The sequence below is a fragment of the Zophobas morio genome, unplaced genomic scaffold (assembly GCF_036711695.1).
Source record: "Zophobas morio isolate AGI-343-1 ecotype UQ-CSIRO unplaced genomic scaffold, CSIRO_AGI_Zmor_V1 ptg000019l, whole genome shotgun sequence".
In the NCBI taxonomy this organism is placed as follows: Eukaryota; Metazoa; Arthropoda; class Insecta; order Coleoptera; family Tenebrionidae; genus Zophobas; species Zophobas morio.
In genome coordinates, this window is record NW_026972124.1 from 1,375,818 (window position 1) to 1,396,717 (window position 20,900).

The 20,900-nt window shown below is 36.7% G+C and overlaps 1 protein-coding gene across 2 annotated transcripts in view; it reads left to right on the top strand.

The window, feature by feature from the left end:
- The first annotated feature begins 3,047 nt into the window (after positions 1-3,047).
- Positions 3,048-20,900, top strand: part of LOC135131230 (lachesin-like) — a 98,743-nt gene continuing 80,890 nt past the window's right edge. For both annotated transcript variants that reach the window (XM_064058853.1, XM_064058854.1), the window contains exon 1: positions 3,048-3,318. In XM_064058853.1, coding sequence (XP_063914923.1) covers positions 3,243-3,318 — 76 coding nt within the window. In that variant the 5' untranslated portion in view covers positions 3,048-3,242. The remainder of the gene's footprint in view (positions 3,319-20,900) is intronic.

Below are 20,900 nucleotides of genomic sequence, written 5' to 3' on the forward strand. Positions count from 1 at the left end.
CTTGCTAAAAATAGAAAAACCAAAGAATCAAAAAATGACAAATTGAAAAATTGGATAAATGAGAAATCGGAAAATTGTACAACTGTTTAATCGGAGAATCAAAAACTAAGATATCGAAAAATTGAAAAAAAAAAATCTTATAAAATCGAATTCGAAATTCCAGTTTTAATTTTTTTTTTAGTTTTTAGATTTTCCAACTTTTGAATATTTCATTGATAAGTTGTTTGACAATTTAGCAGTTTTTAATTCCAATCTTAATTTTTCAAGTTTTAACTTTACAATTTTGAAATTTTTTGATTTTTAATTTTTCCAAATTTTTCCTTTTCACGATTTGTCATTTTTGGATTTTTTAACCAAAAGAAAAAATTTATTCATGAACCGTAAATTTGAAAAATCGAAAAATCCAAAAATTGAAAATTAGAAACAAAATTTTCAGATGCTTTAAAGTTACGTTAAACATGGCAACCACTGAAAAATCAAAAATCGAAAATTAAAAAAATAAACATCTATTTTCTCGATATTTTTAAAAAATAAAAAATAATTGGTGGTATTTTGTACATTTTTGTATATTTCGAAGGACGACTTTGGAAGAACCATTGGAGATATCGAAGAAATGAAAGCGGATATGACTTCTGGAGCCCGAAATCTACAAGAAAATGTATTTAATGAAATTTCGAAAATTTTGTATAAATTGGTCCATTAATTGGTGGTATTTTGTACATTTTTGTAATTTCGAAGGACGATTCTGGAAGAATCATTGGAGAAATCGAAGAAATGAAAGCGGATATAACTTCTGAGGCCCGAAATCTACAAGAAAATGTATTTAGTGAAATTTCGAAAATTTTGTTGAAAATTGGTCCAATAATAATTGAGAATCGGAAAAGTGCCAAAATTGCAAATTTCAACCCATTTTCGACCATTTTCGAAATTTAACAAAACGCATTTTCTCGTAGATTTTGGGCCACAGAAGTCACTCTCTGCCTCATTTTTTTATAACGCCAACCGTTTATCCAGAATCGCCCATTGTAAATGGCAATTTTTAGAGATTTCAAAATAATTCGAGTTTCACAGCGAATATTTCGGAAATACTGCTCCTTGACCATAAAACGCTATTTTTTTTGAATTAGCACGTATATTCCTGAATTTTTTGAGAATTTTTAGACAATTTAAAAAAATATATATTTTACAGTATACAGTTTGACACACTTTCAATATGAACTTAACTTTCGAGTAACGTGTGGATTTACATCGTATGTGGCGGTAATTTGGTTGGTTTGATTGCTTGATTAACGTATAGCGTTTGGTTTACCTGTTGTAGTAGGGAGGCTTTTTGAGTGAATTGCAACATTTTTTGCGTGTTTGCACACGTTTTTTTAAAGATTTTTTTCAAATGATGTGTATGTGCTTTCATCAGCAGCTTCATAGTAATTACTGTCTGGTGCCATTATTTGTTTTATACTTTCGATTTGGTTTTGTACTGATATAGGTTTTTTTAATCCACGTTGATTGTTTTATTGCCATTGTCGTGTTCGTTCGTTTGCTTTGTTTTTCACTTTTGTGCGTTCCGTTGAGGTTAGGATAACTTTCGGTGCTGCTACAATTGTTGACTCTGGTTTGTCGCATCAGGTGGACATTTTGTACTACCGTTGGTTTATCGTGCCGTTAAATAGAACGCTTAAAATTATATCTGAAAATTCGTTATCGACGGTTAGAAAAATATATTAGTTAGGTTATCGGCGCGAAGGTTCAATATATAGGAGACGGCGAGAATTGGCCTAGACAATATTCGTCCGTAATGCCGGCTATTGCAGAAGTGTTTGTGCGTTGGAAGGACTTTATAAAGATTGTGTCCAGAAGGCAATATGCATTTTGCGTGATTCATAGCTCTTTCTTGGCGCGAACGGTCGAGAGGGGTTGGTTCAGTTTATGACTTTAGTGCAAGTGCGGTAGAAACGGGCAGAAATAACTCCGGACGTTCGAGGCTGTAGTTCAAGTGATCTTATTTAACGGTGACATTGCACAATGACAAATGCGCTCGGTAAAAATGTACATGTAGCATAACTGCGAACTATTACCCTTAGTTCGCATGATAGTAGAACAGAGGGCGACGACAAAACGTAAGATGGATAGGTCGTACATGCTGTGACCTGGATGAATGTTTGATGGCCCAGCACTAGTGCCACTATATGTGGATTGCCGTCTCGAGCTCGAGCATGTCTTATGCAGCGGCTACATGCATAATCCAAGAGCTTCCATCCCGGGTTTCTCTCGCTGCTTTTCTACTGTTTCAACCATCGGAACGCTCGTTTAGCTCGGTACCACATCGATAATTAGATGCAAGCGTTTAACGTTAGGCTCGCAGACGACTTCGCGCTTTACCGCTAACCACCACGTCGCGTCGGGGAACTCCTCGCAGATGCATAAACACGGTTCGTACGTCTGTGTTAGCGATTACACCGCGCCTAAATACGAGAGTTACGCAACGAGGATTAACTGACGTAACGAGGATTATTTTTTGTTTTTTTGCCGTCTGTGGTTCGTCGTTAAACGTCTAGGTCGCGCGATTATTTTTACGTAATCCTACCGACTGAGCCATTTACGCGAAAAACGCGCGCCAAAGAGATTCCACCGTCTGGGCGGAATTCGGTCGTTCGTTTTGGAAATAAAATTTTGCATCATAGTAGAGAATGTGTTTTTCTTTAGATGTGTCTGTTCGTGCTGTTGGCGAAGAACGTGCGAGATTGTTTCGTGCAGCGCATTTGAGAAATGGTAGCGGTGCGAGTGCCGCTCTCTGCGGAGTGTCGTTCTTCTGCCCGGCATCGGCGTAAAATAGAAAGTCGACAAATGTGCGAGGTGCAGGTGCGAGAGTGGCTTCGACGTTTGGGTGTGGGAAGGTCATGCGATGTTCTGAGATGATGCGATTTATTAGCGAGGGTGACTGTCATATACAAATAGCGCGAGATCAATGATTGACGCCGAAAGTTAGCGATCGAGCTTAAAAGCATGTGGCATCAGACGCACGCGGCAAGCGGCAGGCGGCAGCGCAGTTGAGCTTCGTGAGATTCTCGCTCCGCATGTTTCCGCACAGTTGCAGTCTGACTGTGTCCATCGGCGGTTAATTCGCGACGCGCATTCACGCGCCGACACGCACTATATTCTCGCGGGTGCGAATTCTTCCAAACTACGCTCATGTTTTAGTGGCGATTTTTCTGAGGTGCGGACACAGGTTTGTGACTTATGAGATGGTGATGAAGCGGAAACAGCACAACCGGTACCTAGCCATCGGTATTGTGTACATCGCCACTATCATCAGTCAGGGTGAGTGTCCGACGGTTTAAGTGCAGCCCCGTATAATCACGATGAGAACAGGGCAGCTCGTAATTGCATAAATTAAATTGCAAATTCCGACCGGCAACAGCCAAAAGCGAATTAAGGCACTTACCACGTGACCAATTTTCATTTTATTTACACCTTGTTTCCGCACCCCGAGGACTTAACCGCCCATGCAACTATCGCGACGCACTCCCACAAACTTTTCGCAAATTTACACGCGTCGGATACCGAAATTTTTACACCAATAATATTTCAAACCATTTTTTTTTACTTTTTTAAAATGTTGTAAGATGTTAACTTCCAGTCTAGCGCAAATAGTTTATAACTTTCATGTAAATTTTAAAATTGTAAATAAATTTGTATATGGTGTTTGTGATTTTTCAAGAAGAACATAAGATTGTATTTTTTCAGATGGAGAGGTAGGTAAATTTCACCTTTTACAGCTCCAGACAGATCGCGGACGAATGCATTAAAACGCTCAGGACCTAGAACGGAGCCCCGCATTCACCTAGCATCTGAATATACCGATACCAATTAAATTCTACCAAAAAGATAAACCGCGCTTTCTCTTTTAAATGTGTTATGATCAATATTGCGATGACCTATGCTATCAAAAACCTTTTAACCTAAATGCCACACCAGAATTTAGAATAATAGAAGAAAAATGATGTTTTTTTTTAGAACGACTTATTTAAATTGGTGATAATCAACACGGGTTGTCAAAGGATTACCTTCCCGCGGACCCTAACAATCAGGCGGACCGCCAAATCTACAATCTTTATCTCGAAAAATAAGAATGAACCGACGCGAAAACACCGACAATCTTTGAGTAAACTTCAGGCTACGAATTTTACACAATTGTAAACACCTTCAGCTTAACTCCTCTCCGGCAAAGCTTTAAAGCCTTTGAAGTGTAATTGACGATGTACGGCAAGTCTTGGGAAATTTTTACGCCGATATTACGATATAATTATTAGGTGATAAAATCATTAAAGATCGTTTAAAACTTTGTGGTAGGTTAGTTAAATGAAAAACTTGAAAATGTGATGAAGAGCTGAATGTTAAAGAGAAGGCACGAATACTGTTTTTATTATTACGGTGTAGACTGTGATTTAATTCGTTTGACGCCGTTTGTTTCGCTGAAACTGCAATGAGCAAAAATGCTAATTACAATGAGCTAAATAATTAAACGCTTGTTGAGGTTGAAGCGCCGGCAGCGGTATAAAATTCGACGATTTTATATTAGTGTCTGGAACGTCCACTTTTTACACATACCTCCCAGGAATATATATGACCAAAGTAATTGCATTCATTTTTTTAAAGCTCAAATACCTAAACAAAAAGCTGCACCTACATTCGCTAATATTATTACGCAATATTTTGGCACGAGCGCCAGAAGAACAAAGGTAAATCACATTTGCATGGAACAAAACGGGCATTACGAACTTAATTTGTCTTTACATCTTTGAAAACTTGAATACGTTTCGGCTATAGCAGTGAATGAGTCGCGAAACAATTCACCAAAGATTACGTTAAATTTATTGCCTTTAGAGTCATAAAGAAAAGGTGAAGGTATTTTCCCGTGCCCTCTTTCACAACTGTCCGACTCCGTTTAACTTATTTACATTAAACTAACACCTAGGAAGTACTTTAATAATTAAAAACTTGAAAGCGTCTTTTCTGAATTCATTCAAAAATTCATCGAAGCGTTAATTAACTCAAACGAAAAAATGCCGAAAGCTGTTATTTATGTTTCAATTATTTGCTTTGTTTAATTTGAATTGTTACTTTTGTGTAGTCCGACTTTTTCTAAATCTTAAAATTTAATCTTGCTTGAATTTTATAGTTTTAAATTTCGCAATGAACGCTGAATCTTTTATAACTAGAGATGGGACTCACGGTATAAAACTGTAAAAAAGGGAAATAAACTAGGAAGTAGAAAAAATGAAAACAGTGTATAAATAAAAAAATAAGCATTATCCCGACAAACAGAGCTCGCCAGTTTTACAGCGTTCCTCCACTGTAATATCTTGTAAGGAATATAAATGGATACGATAATTTTGTCATATTATATTATTAAAAGTTTAACATGAATATGAAGGCAGTCCTCTAAGTTCATAAAACAAGTGTGGATTTGCATGAATATTTACATTAAATTAGGCTGCCACATAGCAAGCTTACTGCAAACAACGTGAATAAACAAGTAATTTCCATGTATATACTCTCGAAGATGCTAACACGAAATTTTCATTTATTAAAAAAAAAGAAAAGAAAGTTCCACGCAAATTCCACCATGGTTAAGTTCCCCGCTTAGATAGGTAGTTCCGTTCGAAAGCTTGTAAAAAGTTATTTTCTTGGGGATTAATTAAGCTAATTTTTTGCGAAGAAATTTACTTAATGTAAATAAGTTTCAAACAAGTAAACTTATCCTTACAGGTTTCCACGTAATTGAGTTATGACTGGAATAAAAACCTCGTGAAATATACAAATGTAAATTTGTCTCCATTAGATATAATCGCCCAAAGGACAGGGTCAGAATTATTTTTTAATTTAACGTGCATGCGGCATTTTGTAATAAGTTATCAAAAAAAGAGATAACACGTGGTATCGTCGTCTGTAATAATTAAAAAGTCTGCTTACATTTTTAACGGTCCTCGCAAACGCGCATACGAATAATTAGAAAGGACATTTCAAAAAGTTATGTTTTATCTCTTCGATTTTAAAATCTCTCCGCGATAAAAACCGTCGAACTTGCTAGAAACCGTCCGAAAGTCGAATCGACCCTACTTTAGTTAGTATTTTATTTCTGAGCCTAATTTGGATTAAAACCGAGAAAAAGGCTAAGCTTGTTTTCGAATCGTCTCGTCTTAATCGCTTGTGTTTTAAGGATAATCCACACTTCTCTTTTGTTGAAGCGTTATTTTTAAAATATGTAGTTAACAACTTCTCTCACCCGATCAATCGTAATTACTCGGTATTAGTTATTTATCGCTATAAGTTTGGGACAAAATCAAACTTTATAAGCGGCTAAGTTTTGTTACTTCGCAGAACTTATGATTTATTCAGTCGTAACAAAAAACAAATAATTGTGAGCAGTTCGTCTGCTGCTGTGAAATATACCCCTGTGTTTAACAGTACAGTGTAAAGTGCGTCCGTTTTCACTAAGCAACGTATAACAAAGCTCTTTAAAATTATTTTTGAAAAAAATCCAGCTTTTGAGGAGTACGCTCCGTGACACCTTAATGAGTAAAATTTAGTTTATTTGTCTCGAACAAGTGCAGCAACTAATGTTTGTTCTGCAATTTGAGGTCGCTATTTTCACGGTCTCTTTATCATTTGTACACTAGTTCGCATTACGCGAATATTTGTATAAGCTAGTCTGAACAGTAAGTTTGCTTCTCAAAACAAACAATTAACATGTGGAAGTTATGTTTGTGTATTGTAGAAATCTTAGCTCTTAACTTGAACGATGCCTATTATATATTAGAAAAATCGTGTATCATTTTTCACAAAACCATCGATCATATAGATATCGGGGTTAAACTATCAGAGGACGCTTTTATGAACTTGCTCGAGTCGCTTAAATAATAAAAGGATAGCTAGGAAATAAAATCCGGCGTATAAAGCCTAGATGAAAAAATGCACGTAGCAATAAAACACGGATTATTAATTTACAAATTTATTACATTTTAAGATAAGACGCAACCTCACGAATATCTTTAATCGGCAAAAACAAATAAATGTAATGGAATAATCGATAGTCGACGAAATTGGGTTTATTTATATTTAGTATTAAGCTTAATATATGAAATTAATTTAGAACTGACATGCAACTATAAATTACTCTCGCGCATCGATCCGAATTATTCGAAACGGTAACACAAAATAAACATATCCTTATTGGTGTGATAGCTTTAAAACTGATGCGTTCGAAACCGGTAACTCGCTATAATATTCAAAAACTGATGAGATTTTCTTAGTTATATAGAAAACTCGTAAAATATATTTTATGTCAGATATAAACCTTACTGTGATCGAATAAAAATGTGCTGCCATAAAGATTGACATATAGAGAAACTATGGGAATATATTTCTGGATGTTTTATTAATATTGCCCCATATATGCGGTCGCTCATTAAACTGACTATTTTATAAAAGGGTTATAGGCTCGGAACAATTCTCTATAGCGGAGTACAACTTCACTCAAGCTTTATAAATAACTAAACTTAGGGTGAAAACGTATGCTACATTTAAGGAAACCACTCCGACTTTTTTGCAAAGTAAGACAAATGTACGAAAGTACGCCAAAGTTAATTCTTTATATCTTGCCCGCGTTTTATGACAAGTCCCTTGTAATGCTTATAACATATTTATTTAGATTGTCCGGGTGTCTAGAATGTTATGAGGCTATTCCCGAAGTTCCAGTAATTTAGGGTTAGCTTTCACATACAACTTTATTGTTTAGATTAAAATAGGCACGTGTCATAAACCGACACACAGAAAAATTACTACTCTAAACACTAACACGTGACGGCCCTTGCATAAAACGTAGAACAAAGAGTCGAGATGACGGTAGTTGAAGCAGATCTACCAATTATAGGGGTTCATTTTTCTGAAACAATTATATCTTCAAATTGAACATTATTAAGTGACAATGATTTTGGTTTGGAAGCGTCGCTACGCCGTGGGAAAAAATATGTTCTTTTCGCACCTAAAATCTACTAAATTTAAAAAATAAAATTTGTTGCTATTTTTTCTGTGATGTTCGAATTTTCGACATTTTTTATTAGCTCCATCGAACTTGGAAAGAGACAAAGACGGTATCTTTCCCGAGCAGATCAATCGGCGAACACGTCGCTTTGAATTTCAACAAAATAAGTTCCATGTCCGTCGAACATTGTTGCGGACACACAAAGATACATGTCGTCACTTGAAATATTCTGAAGTAACTAAATAACTCTGCAAAATGTCGAACGCCTGGCAATATGGTTTTATTCCCATTCTTCAGTTCCGGAAATTTATATCGCGTTAGAGATCAAATTTTAATTTAGTGAAATATCGTCTCAAAGGCGCTATAAAAACTGCTTTATGCTTCCAGTCAAGGTTACTAATATTGTTTTTTTTTCTAAGACCTATGCAAAATCTGAAAGCACAAGTTAAATGAAATCGGTTTCTGCTATCGAAGAAGCGATAAAAATCTCAAAAATAATATTAGATGGGTGTCGAGCAAGTTTGCGATAAAAAATTCATTATAAGTTTTTGGGATTTCCTTTAACCTACTAAAGCTCGAAGTTATCAAACTTGATAATATCCGTAACTTGTGTTTCATGGTAAATATTTGCGTTTTTTTAAGCTTATTTAAAAGTGCTTGATGATTTTCGTGCATTTTAGTGTCAACTGCCATAATGAGGTGTCAACAGCCTTTTTCCATTATTTCCGCACTCGTGCGGTTCGTGCCTAAAATATCACAGCAGATGGCAGTGTGACATATTTTATTAATGATACAAGAATATACAATAGCACGATACAGTTTAATTTCAAATTTATTTTAAATAAACACTTGATGAAATCGTTTCCACCGTGAGTACAACAAAGACAGAGAAAAAGTTTGCTCAAAATAGATAATAATTCCATCATGGCGGAAACTTTTAGTTGCAACCAAGTTCATTAATGTGGCTACGATACTTGAACTTTTCCGTATGATATTATGTTAGTAGGCTCCCGGAAAATCTTTTGGGAACTATTACGTTCTTCATTTGTGTAAGAGACCGTAATATTCTAGTGAATAAATATGCCAGGAAGATAAAAACTGCTCCACCACCTGAATAGTTACCTTAAGGGAAATTTCCCTCGCATCAATACTTAATAACGTGTGATACCGCAATATTATTCCCCGGCATGTAACACTGTAACTATCGATTTGATAATACTTGTAAATAAATTACATGTACGCATATTAAATAATATACGTTGTGTCTGGTCTAATATTGGCATAAAACAAACTAAAAACAGCTTCAATTTTTTTAAACGTACCTACCCATCTATTTAAGACGCTGAAGTGTCGCTTCAGACTACCGATATATATCATACCTTAGTTAAAGCAAAATTTTAGGCAGAAATAGGGCAATAAATATAATTGAGAAGAAGAGCTTTTCATTGCCGTATTTGTATTATCATATAATTCGTCTTACAAACATTGTAATCGTTTCGGTATGTCTGTCGTCGGCTGTTGGTAATTCGGTAGTCAAATAATTTATCGAAGCGATTATTTTCAAATTTTAAACGCACGTTAAGTTTATTATCGAGATGGTGAAACACGAACCAATTTTTTTTTATCTCATAAATTACATCACGGAGTTCCATAAAACATAAAATTTATTATTCGACGACGCCATCTCAAAAAAAAAAAAAAAACTTGTGCTTCCGAGCTGAGGGAAGTTCCATGCAGACTCACAAAAAGCGAAATTATTTCCTTTTTCGGCCTGTCAAATAAGTCAATCAAATAGCATTTTAATTCCTCCGGGGCCTGATGTCGCATTCATTCATTTACACCCTGGTACGCATTTTTAATTTTTCATTCGGTAGATGTGCATTACATTTTATCACAATAAAAACTTAATAAGCTTTCAGCAGCAACATCAATATGATCGTTTAATCGTTCATGAACCAGAAACTGAAATCTCTGTTATTTCAGCGTTCAATCAAAATTAAAAATAATTAGAAAAATCACTTCATTTATACGTCGATGTTGTCCGCTTTTCTTAATTATCGATAAACGGGTAGGCCGTCGTAGAATTTTCCAACAGGTGGAGAAAGCGGAGAAGTCGTTATGAGATTTTTATATGTTTCCTGAAACATGATCTCGTTGCCTGAAGGCAGTCAGTGAGACGTATTAACGCCGAAATTCCCTACCAAAAGGTGAAACTTTTTCTGCGTTATCAAAAATGATTCTGTTACCATTAAATCATTTTTATTTTGTAGTTTGAGTGATTTATCTCCTCATGGAACTATATGGGTTCTTATTATTTTTAAAATAGCATCCGTTTCAAAATCGCAACGGATCAAAACAAATTTTAATGATAAGCTCACGTCTGCACGCGAAAAATACATTAACCGGAGTGATTTATTTTATCATTATAAACTTAGAATATTTTTATGTCTGGGGATGAGCCATACCTAATAACGTAGCCGGTTCCGAAGCAAAAAAACTCCTTTGAATAATGGGTACGGGCACGTCCTATTTTTTATTGCTTAGCCGCTGGAGTCAACTATCGCGACTGTGTTAAATGAGTGTTAATATTGTATTACTTACAATGAAATAAATTTCTGGATTTTCGTCGTGTCCCGACGCTGCGGGAAAAAACCGGCCCCGATAGGCCACTTCTAACGGTCGTTCGAGAGGAGAAAAAACCGTAAAGAGCGGTATCGAAATTTTGGTGTTAAAAGTCAACAACCGGGATTGTTCCTGGTGAAGGAGTAAGAGCATCAGGATCAATGGATATAGGTCATTTGTTGCTGCTGACTGACCAGAGTCGTAATAAATTATTTGTAGCGATGTTTGTTGTTGCGCAGTGGTGGAGAGTGAGGCATCGATTGTTGTAAATAATGTTCTTTGCATTTTTGTTCGTTGGGGTTTAAATAAATTAAAGGTCTGCGTTTGAGTTGATTTCGGCGAGCCAATGAAATATTTAAAATGTAAATAACGCAAACTAATAAGAATCACAATCGGATCGGAATCGCAGAGCGGGTTCTTAATTTACCATTCGTGGTTGAAGAAACAAAGCAATTAATTTTGCATTATATAGTCGAATAACTTCAAGTAAACATTGGCCACAGCGTCTCGCGTATGATTTATTCTGAGTCGGTGTAAATTGGCAACGATTTATTATTAAAAAGCCAAGTATACGATAATACGGTTCTTTGGGCGGAATTAGTAATAAAATGTTTTTTATGGTATCGTTTTTACTGCCTCTTTTTTGTGTTTTTGTAAAGTGTGTGGTGTAACCGGTTTCGGAATACACTAGGTCGAAAATCATTTATTATTTAAATCTGGTGGGATTCGGTAGAGCAATGGGGCACAGTGTTTGACGACCGCTTGATGCAGTGGGGGTGTGGAATTCGTAATGACAGGGAGAACTGGAAAAGTAGAGTGTGAGAAACGGCGCTTCTGCCGCCCCCGGTACCATCGAGCACTCGAACGCCTCTCGCGTATTAGAACGTGCACTACTTGCGGTCACATCCCTAACTTAACACCGTACAATATTAAGTAAACAGATTAGTTCATTATCCGGTTATATTCCATTTTAATACCGTTGGTCAACAGTTCAGATATAATTAATGTGGAGATTATTATTCCTACTGGTTTATTATTCGTTGCGTCGTAACCGTCGTAATCTGCTCGGTACTCTTCAGACCGCCCTTGTTGATATTGTTAATACAATTACTTTTAATAACGCCAACCCTTACACCACAAATACAGGACTGAAACCGACCGACACGTGTACACGTCGTTTGCCAAATTTTAAATAAAACTCAACAAACGCGACCACTCCTCCGACCACTCTGTTCGCAGCAAGAATCACGAACATCCATCTCTCCGCTTGTTTTAACTTTTTTCTTCCATACGGCGACAGAGAACTCTAAAAAACGTACCTCTGGAGAATATATCTCGTCTAAATTATATATGAAATGTTTTCTTCATACATAACGCCCACAGAAGTTTTGCTTCAGTCCGGTCGATGCATTTCGCACGCCTAGAAAATACTTCAGATTTTTCACACATCAAATAATCTTGCAAAATAGTTTTTTGTATTGTTATAAAATCACACATATGGGAGCAGCAAGCAAATTATAGTGAACGAAGCGCGTGACACAGAAAGAATGGGTACTTTGACGGGATAAAACTCACGTGTACCTAGTAAAAAAGATAATTTTGTGCTTGCTCTCACAAAGCAAGATGTAATTATTGCTAGTAATGGCGAAAAGAAAAAATACACACTCTACAGTGAAACGGCAACCATGTAATCGTGGAAAACTCATAAAAAAGTAAAAAGTTAATGCGCGGGTAAAGACCAAAGAATTTAAAAGTATATTTGAATAATATCAACAAAATAAAGCTTATTCAGATTCGGTCTTCTAAAGAGAAGCAAATATCAGGAACAAAGGAAGAAGACGAGAAACACGTAACAAAAAAAAAACTGTCACGAAAGAACACTTTCCTTGTACATAACCATCAACAAATCCCGAAAGTCTTTCCTTGTGTTTTTGTCAGAACTCATTTATCGCAAATATTAAAGGGAATTTTAGACAAGAATTAAGCCTTTTAGGTCTTTAAGAGATAAAGTAGCTCGAACGTCTTAATGAAAAAAGATCCGACTTTGAAATAAAACACTCCCCAAATTAACCTATTAATTACTAGCGTTAAGTACGAAAGCTCTCAAATTAACGTAACGAAATCGATTTTAACTACTGTTATAAACGATTGCTTTCCAATTTTTCGGGACAACTTAGCAAGTGCATTTTAGTCGACTGTCAAAACGCAGTAATTACATTTACGCCAGTTTCGGTTCAGCAAAAACGAATTTGAAACGAGTTTGTGTTTCTGTGCTTTGTAGTGTACAACAACTACTTCCGATTTGATGTCTCTGTTCATTTAATTTCGTGTTTGGAGTTGGCCGTGCGTCGACGAAAGTAGGACGAATTACTCTAAGATCAACTTAAATACCATCATAAAACACTTTAGAACGCGATACTCAACTTGCACGAATTTTTCTGAAGATGCATTGTCTTTATAACGGAAACGAATTGTTCGTGAACGAAGCAGTAACGTGCCAAACATAGATACGTTTCGATAATTTTGATAATTAAATTTATCTTCGGAGAGTGCCGAATCAATTTTCCAGAAACATAATGGCAGCGTGTAATTTCTTTGAAGTGGCAACCCAAAGCGTTGAGATTCGTGTTTTGCTCGATTCTTATCGTAAAATTAATAGGTCGCGTGCGTTTCTGACAATGGGTCTCACGATTATTACTGTTGGCACTATCACTAATTATAATGCTCGGTCTTTGGGGAGTCTTGAAATATTTATACTAACGAGCGCGTAAAAGTGGGTGCAGTTCTCTTGCAACGTTTTCGTATTGTTGCGTTCATGAAAAAATGCAACAAACTAGCGATAATTCATAACAAAAAGTACACCATTCCACGAGCACGACATACCGCAACTGAAGTTAAAACACATTAATGAGTCCATTATGCTTGTTGCACTGGTAATAAATGCTGCTACAAATAAACAAGGAAATATTATTTCGAAAAATATTCACTCGTCGGAAAATGTATGGAAGTTTTTTTCGTTGTTTTGGGGTGAAATGAATCGTTTGGAGGTCAGATCTATCTTAAACGCGTATTTAATGATCATTCGTCGTCTCCTGACGCAATCTTTATAAAACGTGCTCGAAAAACATATTGTTATAGAATAAGAAGAGGCAACTGCATTGGAAGAGCAAGAACACGATTCTTGACTCTAAATAGCTGATTATGGGAAAACAACGCTCAAATCGCGAGACATTTTGAGAGACTTCTAGACCGTACGAAAATATACTCGACGTACATATTTTTTTTGGGTCCGTCTTCGATAAATAAGAATTAATTTTTTGTACTTTTTCTCAGTCGCAGAACAAAGCGAATCGGCATTATGCTGGCAGTTTTTACAAATTTTTTACTGTGCTTAAATACAACACTTTTGCTTTTGTTATAAGACATCGGATTGAATGGGAAGACCCTGTTTTGTGTTCTCCTTTGTTCGGTCGTTGCTCGAAAAACGTTTGGAGTGTTATTTTTTGAAGGAAAAACGCGTCGGTGTTTAGTTAATTTTAACGAAGCAAGGAAAATGTTTATTAATGTAGCGCCGTAACGTATCCATTGTTGAAAATTATATAGTGTATGGTGCGAAGGATGTGCCATTTTATTTAGCCGTCGCAGTCAAAAGCCATTAATAACAACTAACCTATATATGAGTTATCGCGACCAGAAAACAAAACGAACGATATGTAGCGAGTACCGCGGGTATATCCATCATAAGTTAGCGAGTGTGATGCATTCCAACATTTCCAACATGGTCTAGTATGCAATAGTAGCGCAAGTACGTCGGTCGGGAGATTGATCTGGTCGCAGGTGTCAAATTCAGCAAGGATTCATCATGCATTTCGGTCACGATTCGCACATTTCCAACGTATGTAGTTCAGGAAAGACATTTATATATCTACAATTTTTTATGTGTCATGGGAGTTTACATAATACTTTATTATCCCCACTCTGCGGGATGCGAGCGAATGAGCCGATAAATGATTTGACTTAGTCCGATATTCATATTTAATTTATCGTTCAGTAATGACGTCTTTATTTATTTATCAGCCAATATCGTCGGCATTATTCCCGTGAATTATGAAAGCCGCAGAACCTGTCAACAATCAACATCAAACATCAATTATACCATTATTAACAACCATCAATAAAACTCAACAATGTCAACAACTTAAATACTTTAACGCATTTTTCGTTCGACGTTACAAAATCCGACCATCCGCAGCACGAATTTCGCTGTTGACGTATCTCAGAATAAAACTCTCGAGACTAGCCGTTTGGCGTCCTACCAAAACTTAAGGATTACCCCGAATTTTTCACTTAGATATCTAAATATAGAATTTCGCCCCCGAATAAAATAATCATCGTTTACAAGACACCGTTGTCCCCAAGCGCTCCTCCTACAATATTTACGCTAAACTTTCTGCTACTTCTAATTACACACTTTAATATTTTCTACTTCGCTCTTAACCGACTTATTTGATTCTGAACTAATTTCAACTCGTTACATATTTAAACGCGTCGAAGCTTATCGGAACCCCGATCCTCGATAATCAAAAAATCGTCCCTTATATCTTAATTCTGAAAGATACTCCGCGTATCTACTCGAAAGGCTATCGCAAACTTTGATCTCTAATATATCCGGCGGCATTAACGCTATTGATCATCAAAGATAAGAAAAATTGGATGCCGAAACACAAGTTATATTACGACCGACAAAGGCTCACGATACTAATCACCCCTTGTACCGAACTAATGACAAATCCCGCCTTACTCCATCATCAAAAATTCACCTTACAACGTGTTGCTGAAAGGTGTCACTCGGCACCGCATCCGAAAGCACGAAAGCAAAATTCGTGTCATTTACATTAAATTTTTACGCAGCCAAAACCTTGGACTCGATCTCCCCACATCTTTCAAAAAATTAGGAAGCTCGAGCGGAGACACGTCAAATTTATTTTTGATAACTCGACTCATTCTGCACCATCGAAAACATAAAAGAATCAGGGACAAGAACAAAAATCATTTCTTGTTGCAATACAACGACCAAAGCTTTTGATGCAGTAGATCGTGGAATTCTCTTACACAAGCTACATTTGTATGGTATATGAGATAATCTCATAAAATTGTTTGAATCGATGTTGAATATCACATATCAGTATGTAGAACATCGTGGACGCCAATAAAAAATATTCCAGTCTTGAACCAATAGTATTTATTATATATTTCTTAGTATTTGGTGTTTTTGTATATTCTTTATATCTTAAGTTATAAGTTATATTTATTCAAAACGAAAAGAATCTGTAAACGAGTTTTATGTAAGTCGCTTATTTAAAGTAGAAACAGGATAGGTTCCAGCACGAATTCTTGTCAAGTACCCGAATCTAGCTTAGTTTTTTGATTGTGTTCTAACGTTAATGTGTGTTAGGAAAATTTTTCTAGATTTCATCGAGGTTGTGTCGTCGTTGAATGCCATATTTTTTGTTTCAAAAAAAACGGCAATTAGCTACTTAGTAATCGTTATGAAGGGATTTAAGGTCGCCGATGGACCAATAAGCAACGAGCTACAAGGGTAGCGAGTGTCGTCGTCCCCAAAACAATCTAAATTGCGTTTTTACGCCATGATCAGTAATCCGTAACATCAATTTATAAGATAACTCAGTCAGAATCTACAACTGAACGGATATGTGACATCAGCTTTTTTGTGATCGGTTTTGAAGACCGTTCACTTTTAAAATTAGAACGCTAAAGATAGAGTGGTTGCTCATCAAGCCGGGATCAGTAATGTTCGATATCGGTCGAGGGCGCATACGTTTGAAATTAAGTTGTTCCGAGTAAACTAGGTAGAGTGTGCGGTCATTTCGGCAAAAGTTAAGTCCATATTTTAAGTATATCGTTTTTGAGAATGTCGGAAAAGGGAAATCGCTCACCCTTTAACCCAACTGACCTCGGGCGCATCGAAAACATTTGGAATAGTTTCAAGATCTATTAAATAGTCATCAGTCGTGCGAACTTCGGAGTTGTAGGCGAACGTGCTTTAGGTACGTATTGATAATGCAATAAAGTGCGGAAAAAAGGTAGAGTTATCTTCGAAAACAAAAGTATTTTATTCGTTTCTAAACGGCCGATTATGCGACTTAGCGAAATTATCCAAGTAATTTCATTTTTTTGTTCGCTGCAGACACTCTGCATTCTTTAATTAATTTCAGACGCTTTTATAAAACAGAATACAAGCGAACCGTTTTTATGTAGTATCGTTGTTTTTTTGGCGGAGGCGCCGGGTTAATTCGTTGATTATTTTTCGGCGCATCGATTATTATTTTTGCGGTTGGCAATTTCGAGAGTGCGCCAGTCCTGTTCTTATTTATTTGAGAAATCGTGTGTTATCAAACACAAGTGTGTTTTTATGACAGTTTGACTTTATATGGGCTAGAAAGATTGATGTTCTTGAAATCGCAACGTGTTTGGAATATTATTATTTGGGAAAGGTCTCGAGGCGTCTATTTTTCTTGTTTAAATGAATTAAAACCTTTTGACGCAAAAATTCCCGTTGTTATGCGAACACCTGCTGCACGCGCATGCCGTCAATTCACTAAGTAAAATCTCGGTTTGATATCAACCGTAAAAATTAAGGAACCAGTTGTTTAGCATCAGAATTATAGTTTTTACGAGAAAATCGATAATAATCGCTTTGGATCGGAACGAGCTTTATTGGAAAGGGGTGCGACGATGATGTCGCGTCGGAAGTAAAATTTTTATGGTGGCGCTTAATTAAACGATTTCGACAATCTTTTAATTCGATCGAGACTAAGGTTAATAAAAATGACCGCGTTAATTACGGGACTTTGCGCTCCTGCATAAAAATATCTCCTGCTAAAGTCGGCTCCCTGTTTATACTTAAGCTAGCGCAATTTAAACCGGTTAGTATTTCAGCAGGGGCGAGGGGCAGTAAAAGCCTGCTCGCCCGAGTGCAAGGGCCTTTTATAGTGCAAGCTCCATATTGTGTTGATTGAAGATGCCGCGGTTTTTTAAATTGTCTGCTTTTCGTTAGGGTTTAAGCACAATTATCTTTTACGACCAACTCTATTAAAGAAAAATACTAGAGGGGAGTTTCTGAATATTATCTTTAATATTTCGTCGTCGTAGAGATCTGTTTTGTTTTGTTACGCCGCCATTTCATTTTCGCAACGAGCTTAACCTGCGATCGCTCCCGTAATGTCTAATGAAGACGATAAAATTATTATTACCGATCTACTGCAAGGGAACGAACGACCTTTAATCGTTTGCGACCGGACAACGGTTTCACGTGACGCTTCGAGCTAACCGATTGTAGTCTTGTAAACGACTTGTAAATTGAGACGAAGAGTTAAACGTAATTACCGACCCGACACAACCATCCGCTACAGGGATGACGGGACTGCAAAGGTAACGCCAACGCAGACGTTACAAAAGGTGAGGAAAAAATTTAATAAAATAAACTGTGCTACTACTACATTTTCGTTTGCTTTCTTTCTAATCCTTCTCCCTCCCCCCTCCAAGTTTAAATACTCCATGCAACGAACTAAATCAATTAGTGCGACCATACGTTGGCAAGCAACCAGATACATCGGTCAGAATAAACGAACGCGAAAATTTGAAAGACGTTGAGCAGAAATTATTTTAAATGAGATTCGCTAATCCCGAATGAATACGATAAAATGATTATTAAGGATCTGCATAACTGAATAGACTTTAATTGTTTGCGACTGGTCGAGAGAGTAATGTGACACTTGGAATAAACTTTATAAACTGACTGTATTCTGGTAAATTACTTGTAAATTGAGATAAAGAATTAACAGAAGTTTGGCTGGTGGGAAAATGCGACGTTTCTGGTGGTGGAGTATCTAACAAGAGTTTGTCTTGGGCCGTTACTTACGCTATAATACTAGGTCACAGTCTGTGAAAAATAACGCGGCCGTTTGCAACACAGAAGGTTGGGATTAAGACACTTGATATTAATTTCCCTAGTGTACAATACATTTTATTAGTTGTTTCTCTCTTCAGGCCGGTACTTTCTTGCACGTGTAATGCAGTTAATTGTGAAATGCATAAATATTTAAACTATGTTTAGCTACCCACGATTCATTAATCTATTTAGCGAAAAATTACACCATCCCGAAATTTTTCGAGCACATACGCATTCGCAAGCGCGACGACGCAGAAATGTTTACGAGGACGCGAAATAATTAACAATTAGTCTTTGTTAATTTGAAAACTATTATATTCAACATATTATCGTGCATAATCAACGCTAGTTCTGTGTTAATGTCATGATTATTTTGCGACAATAGGTATATTACTAAAGCAGCTGTCAGATACATGAATGCAACCGTACTGGTTTGCTTACCGCATATACGCGCCTCTATTTAACGTATGTCACAATCAACTTGCTAAAATCCGTTAAAATATGGCTATCAGGGCAAGCGTTGCGTTTTAATGAACCCGCAACTTTTGTACACTAAATTTAACAAAATATCCAATCGGCGACATAGCCTACCCTCATTTCCGATTGCTAGATTAAACAAAAAACTCCAGTTGAAAGCTACCGAAAGAAAACAACACCCGCTGTTGTCACACCATCGACTCGCTGCATAAAAATATATCTATCTGTTTTACAAAAAGTTTCAAGATTTTTTGTGGAAACGTTTGAAAAGATGCAGGTAGGGGACGAGCGAGACAAATGGCACCATCGTCGGACTTTTTTGAACGCTCGTGGCGGCTGTCGAAAGCGAGCTTTTCACATACTTATAATATAGCCGCGCACGGAGTGCCACTTTCGCCTACTAAGATTAGGATTAAGTAAAAGTTGCAAGCAAAACGGTAAGGTGAGGATTTACCAGTTTCTAAATGTATGCAGACAAATTGTGGGATCTTTGGGGCAGGTGTCAAACCCCGCCACGGCTTCGGTGGTGGTGTATCTGCGTCGGGTTGGACTCGAGAGGGTAACGAAAGGCTTCTTGATGGTGGTGTCCCTGCGGGGAGTAAGAAGTGGAGACGGTCCGTCCACCCCACTTAACTTCGACGTGCTCCCATGCCCGAGAAAAATTAGAAAACTTTACAGCTTGAATCCTCCTCATAATCAAAACACGTCAGCGACATGAATCGCATTTAATATTAATATTTAAGCAATATTGTGCTTACATTATGGAGATCCGCGTTGCTAAGTGCGTCGCCTTTTTAAATTAGCGCATTAATCACAATTTAAGCTGTCGTGATGGCAGGCACCACGTATGATCCGTTGCTGTTACACCCGAAGTTCAGCAAGTTCGTGCAAACTACCGTGTAAATTATGACATAATATGTATGCTAATTGAAATTTTTATTTACGTTTAAAAGTCACAAAACGACGCCAGGGATCAATAAAGCGGAACGAATTTGCAAAATAGTCGTGCGTATTTTTTATTTTATTGTATCTGTTAACGAACGAATAACCTTGAGACAAATTCAACATGAAGTCTCGTCGCGGAAACGCGAAACCAACAGAGCCCATTTTGCGTTTCAGTTACGTCCCTGGCCGGCTCTAATCAACATAAATTATTTAAAGAGCTTTATGATTTTTTAACGTCTTCCTGCAGCGTTTTAAATACTTATGTGCTGCAGGTCGAAAACATTTACGATTTTTTTTATGGCTTTAAATAAGTTATTTACGACTAGTGATGATTTTGGCGATTATAAATTTTGCACTCTATCGTTTTTCATTATTCAAAACTTCGGCCGGGATGAAGATGGATTTTTGTTTAGTTTCGCGATTCCGGCGTGAGGATTTCGGGGAGAATTGGACAAACCACTGGCAAAGTTGAAACTTACCACAAAAGCTTTTAAGTCACACCAATCATGATGGTTTGTCCTTTTATCCCTCCAAAAAAAGTAAATAAGTATCGTTTTTCTTTAAAGTTGCTTGAAAAATAGCGCCCTTAATTAATTTTGCCAAGTAGAAGGCATTCTTAAGATGCATAATCTCGAGGAATTAATTATGTAGTAGCTGCCTACTCGCACTACTCGATCGTAACTCTCAAATACAACGTAAAAATATCTTTTATAAATTTTCTTATCGTTTTTTGTTCTCTTTTGTTTGTGACAAGCTCCAAATCTCCCATCATGTGCTATGGAAACCTTATTAAAATTTTATAACGTTCGATTTTTCATTCTCATGAACCAAAAGAAGATT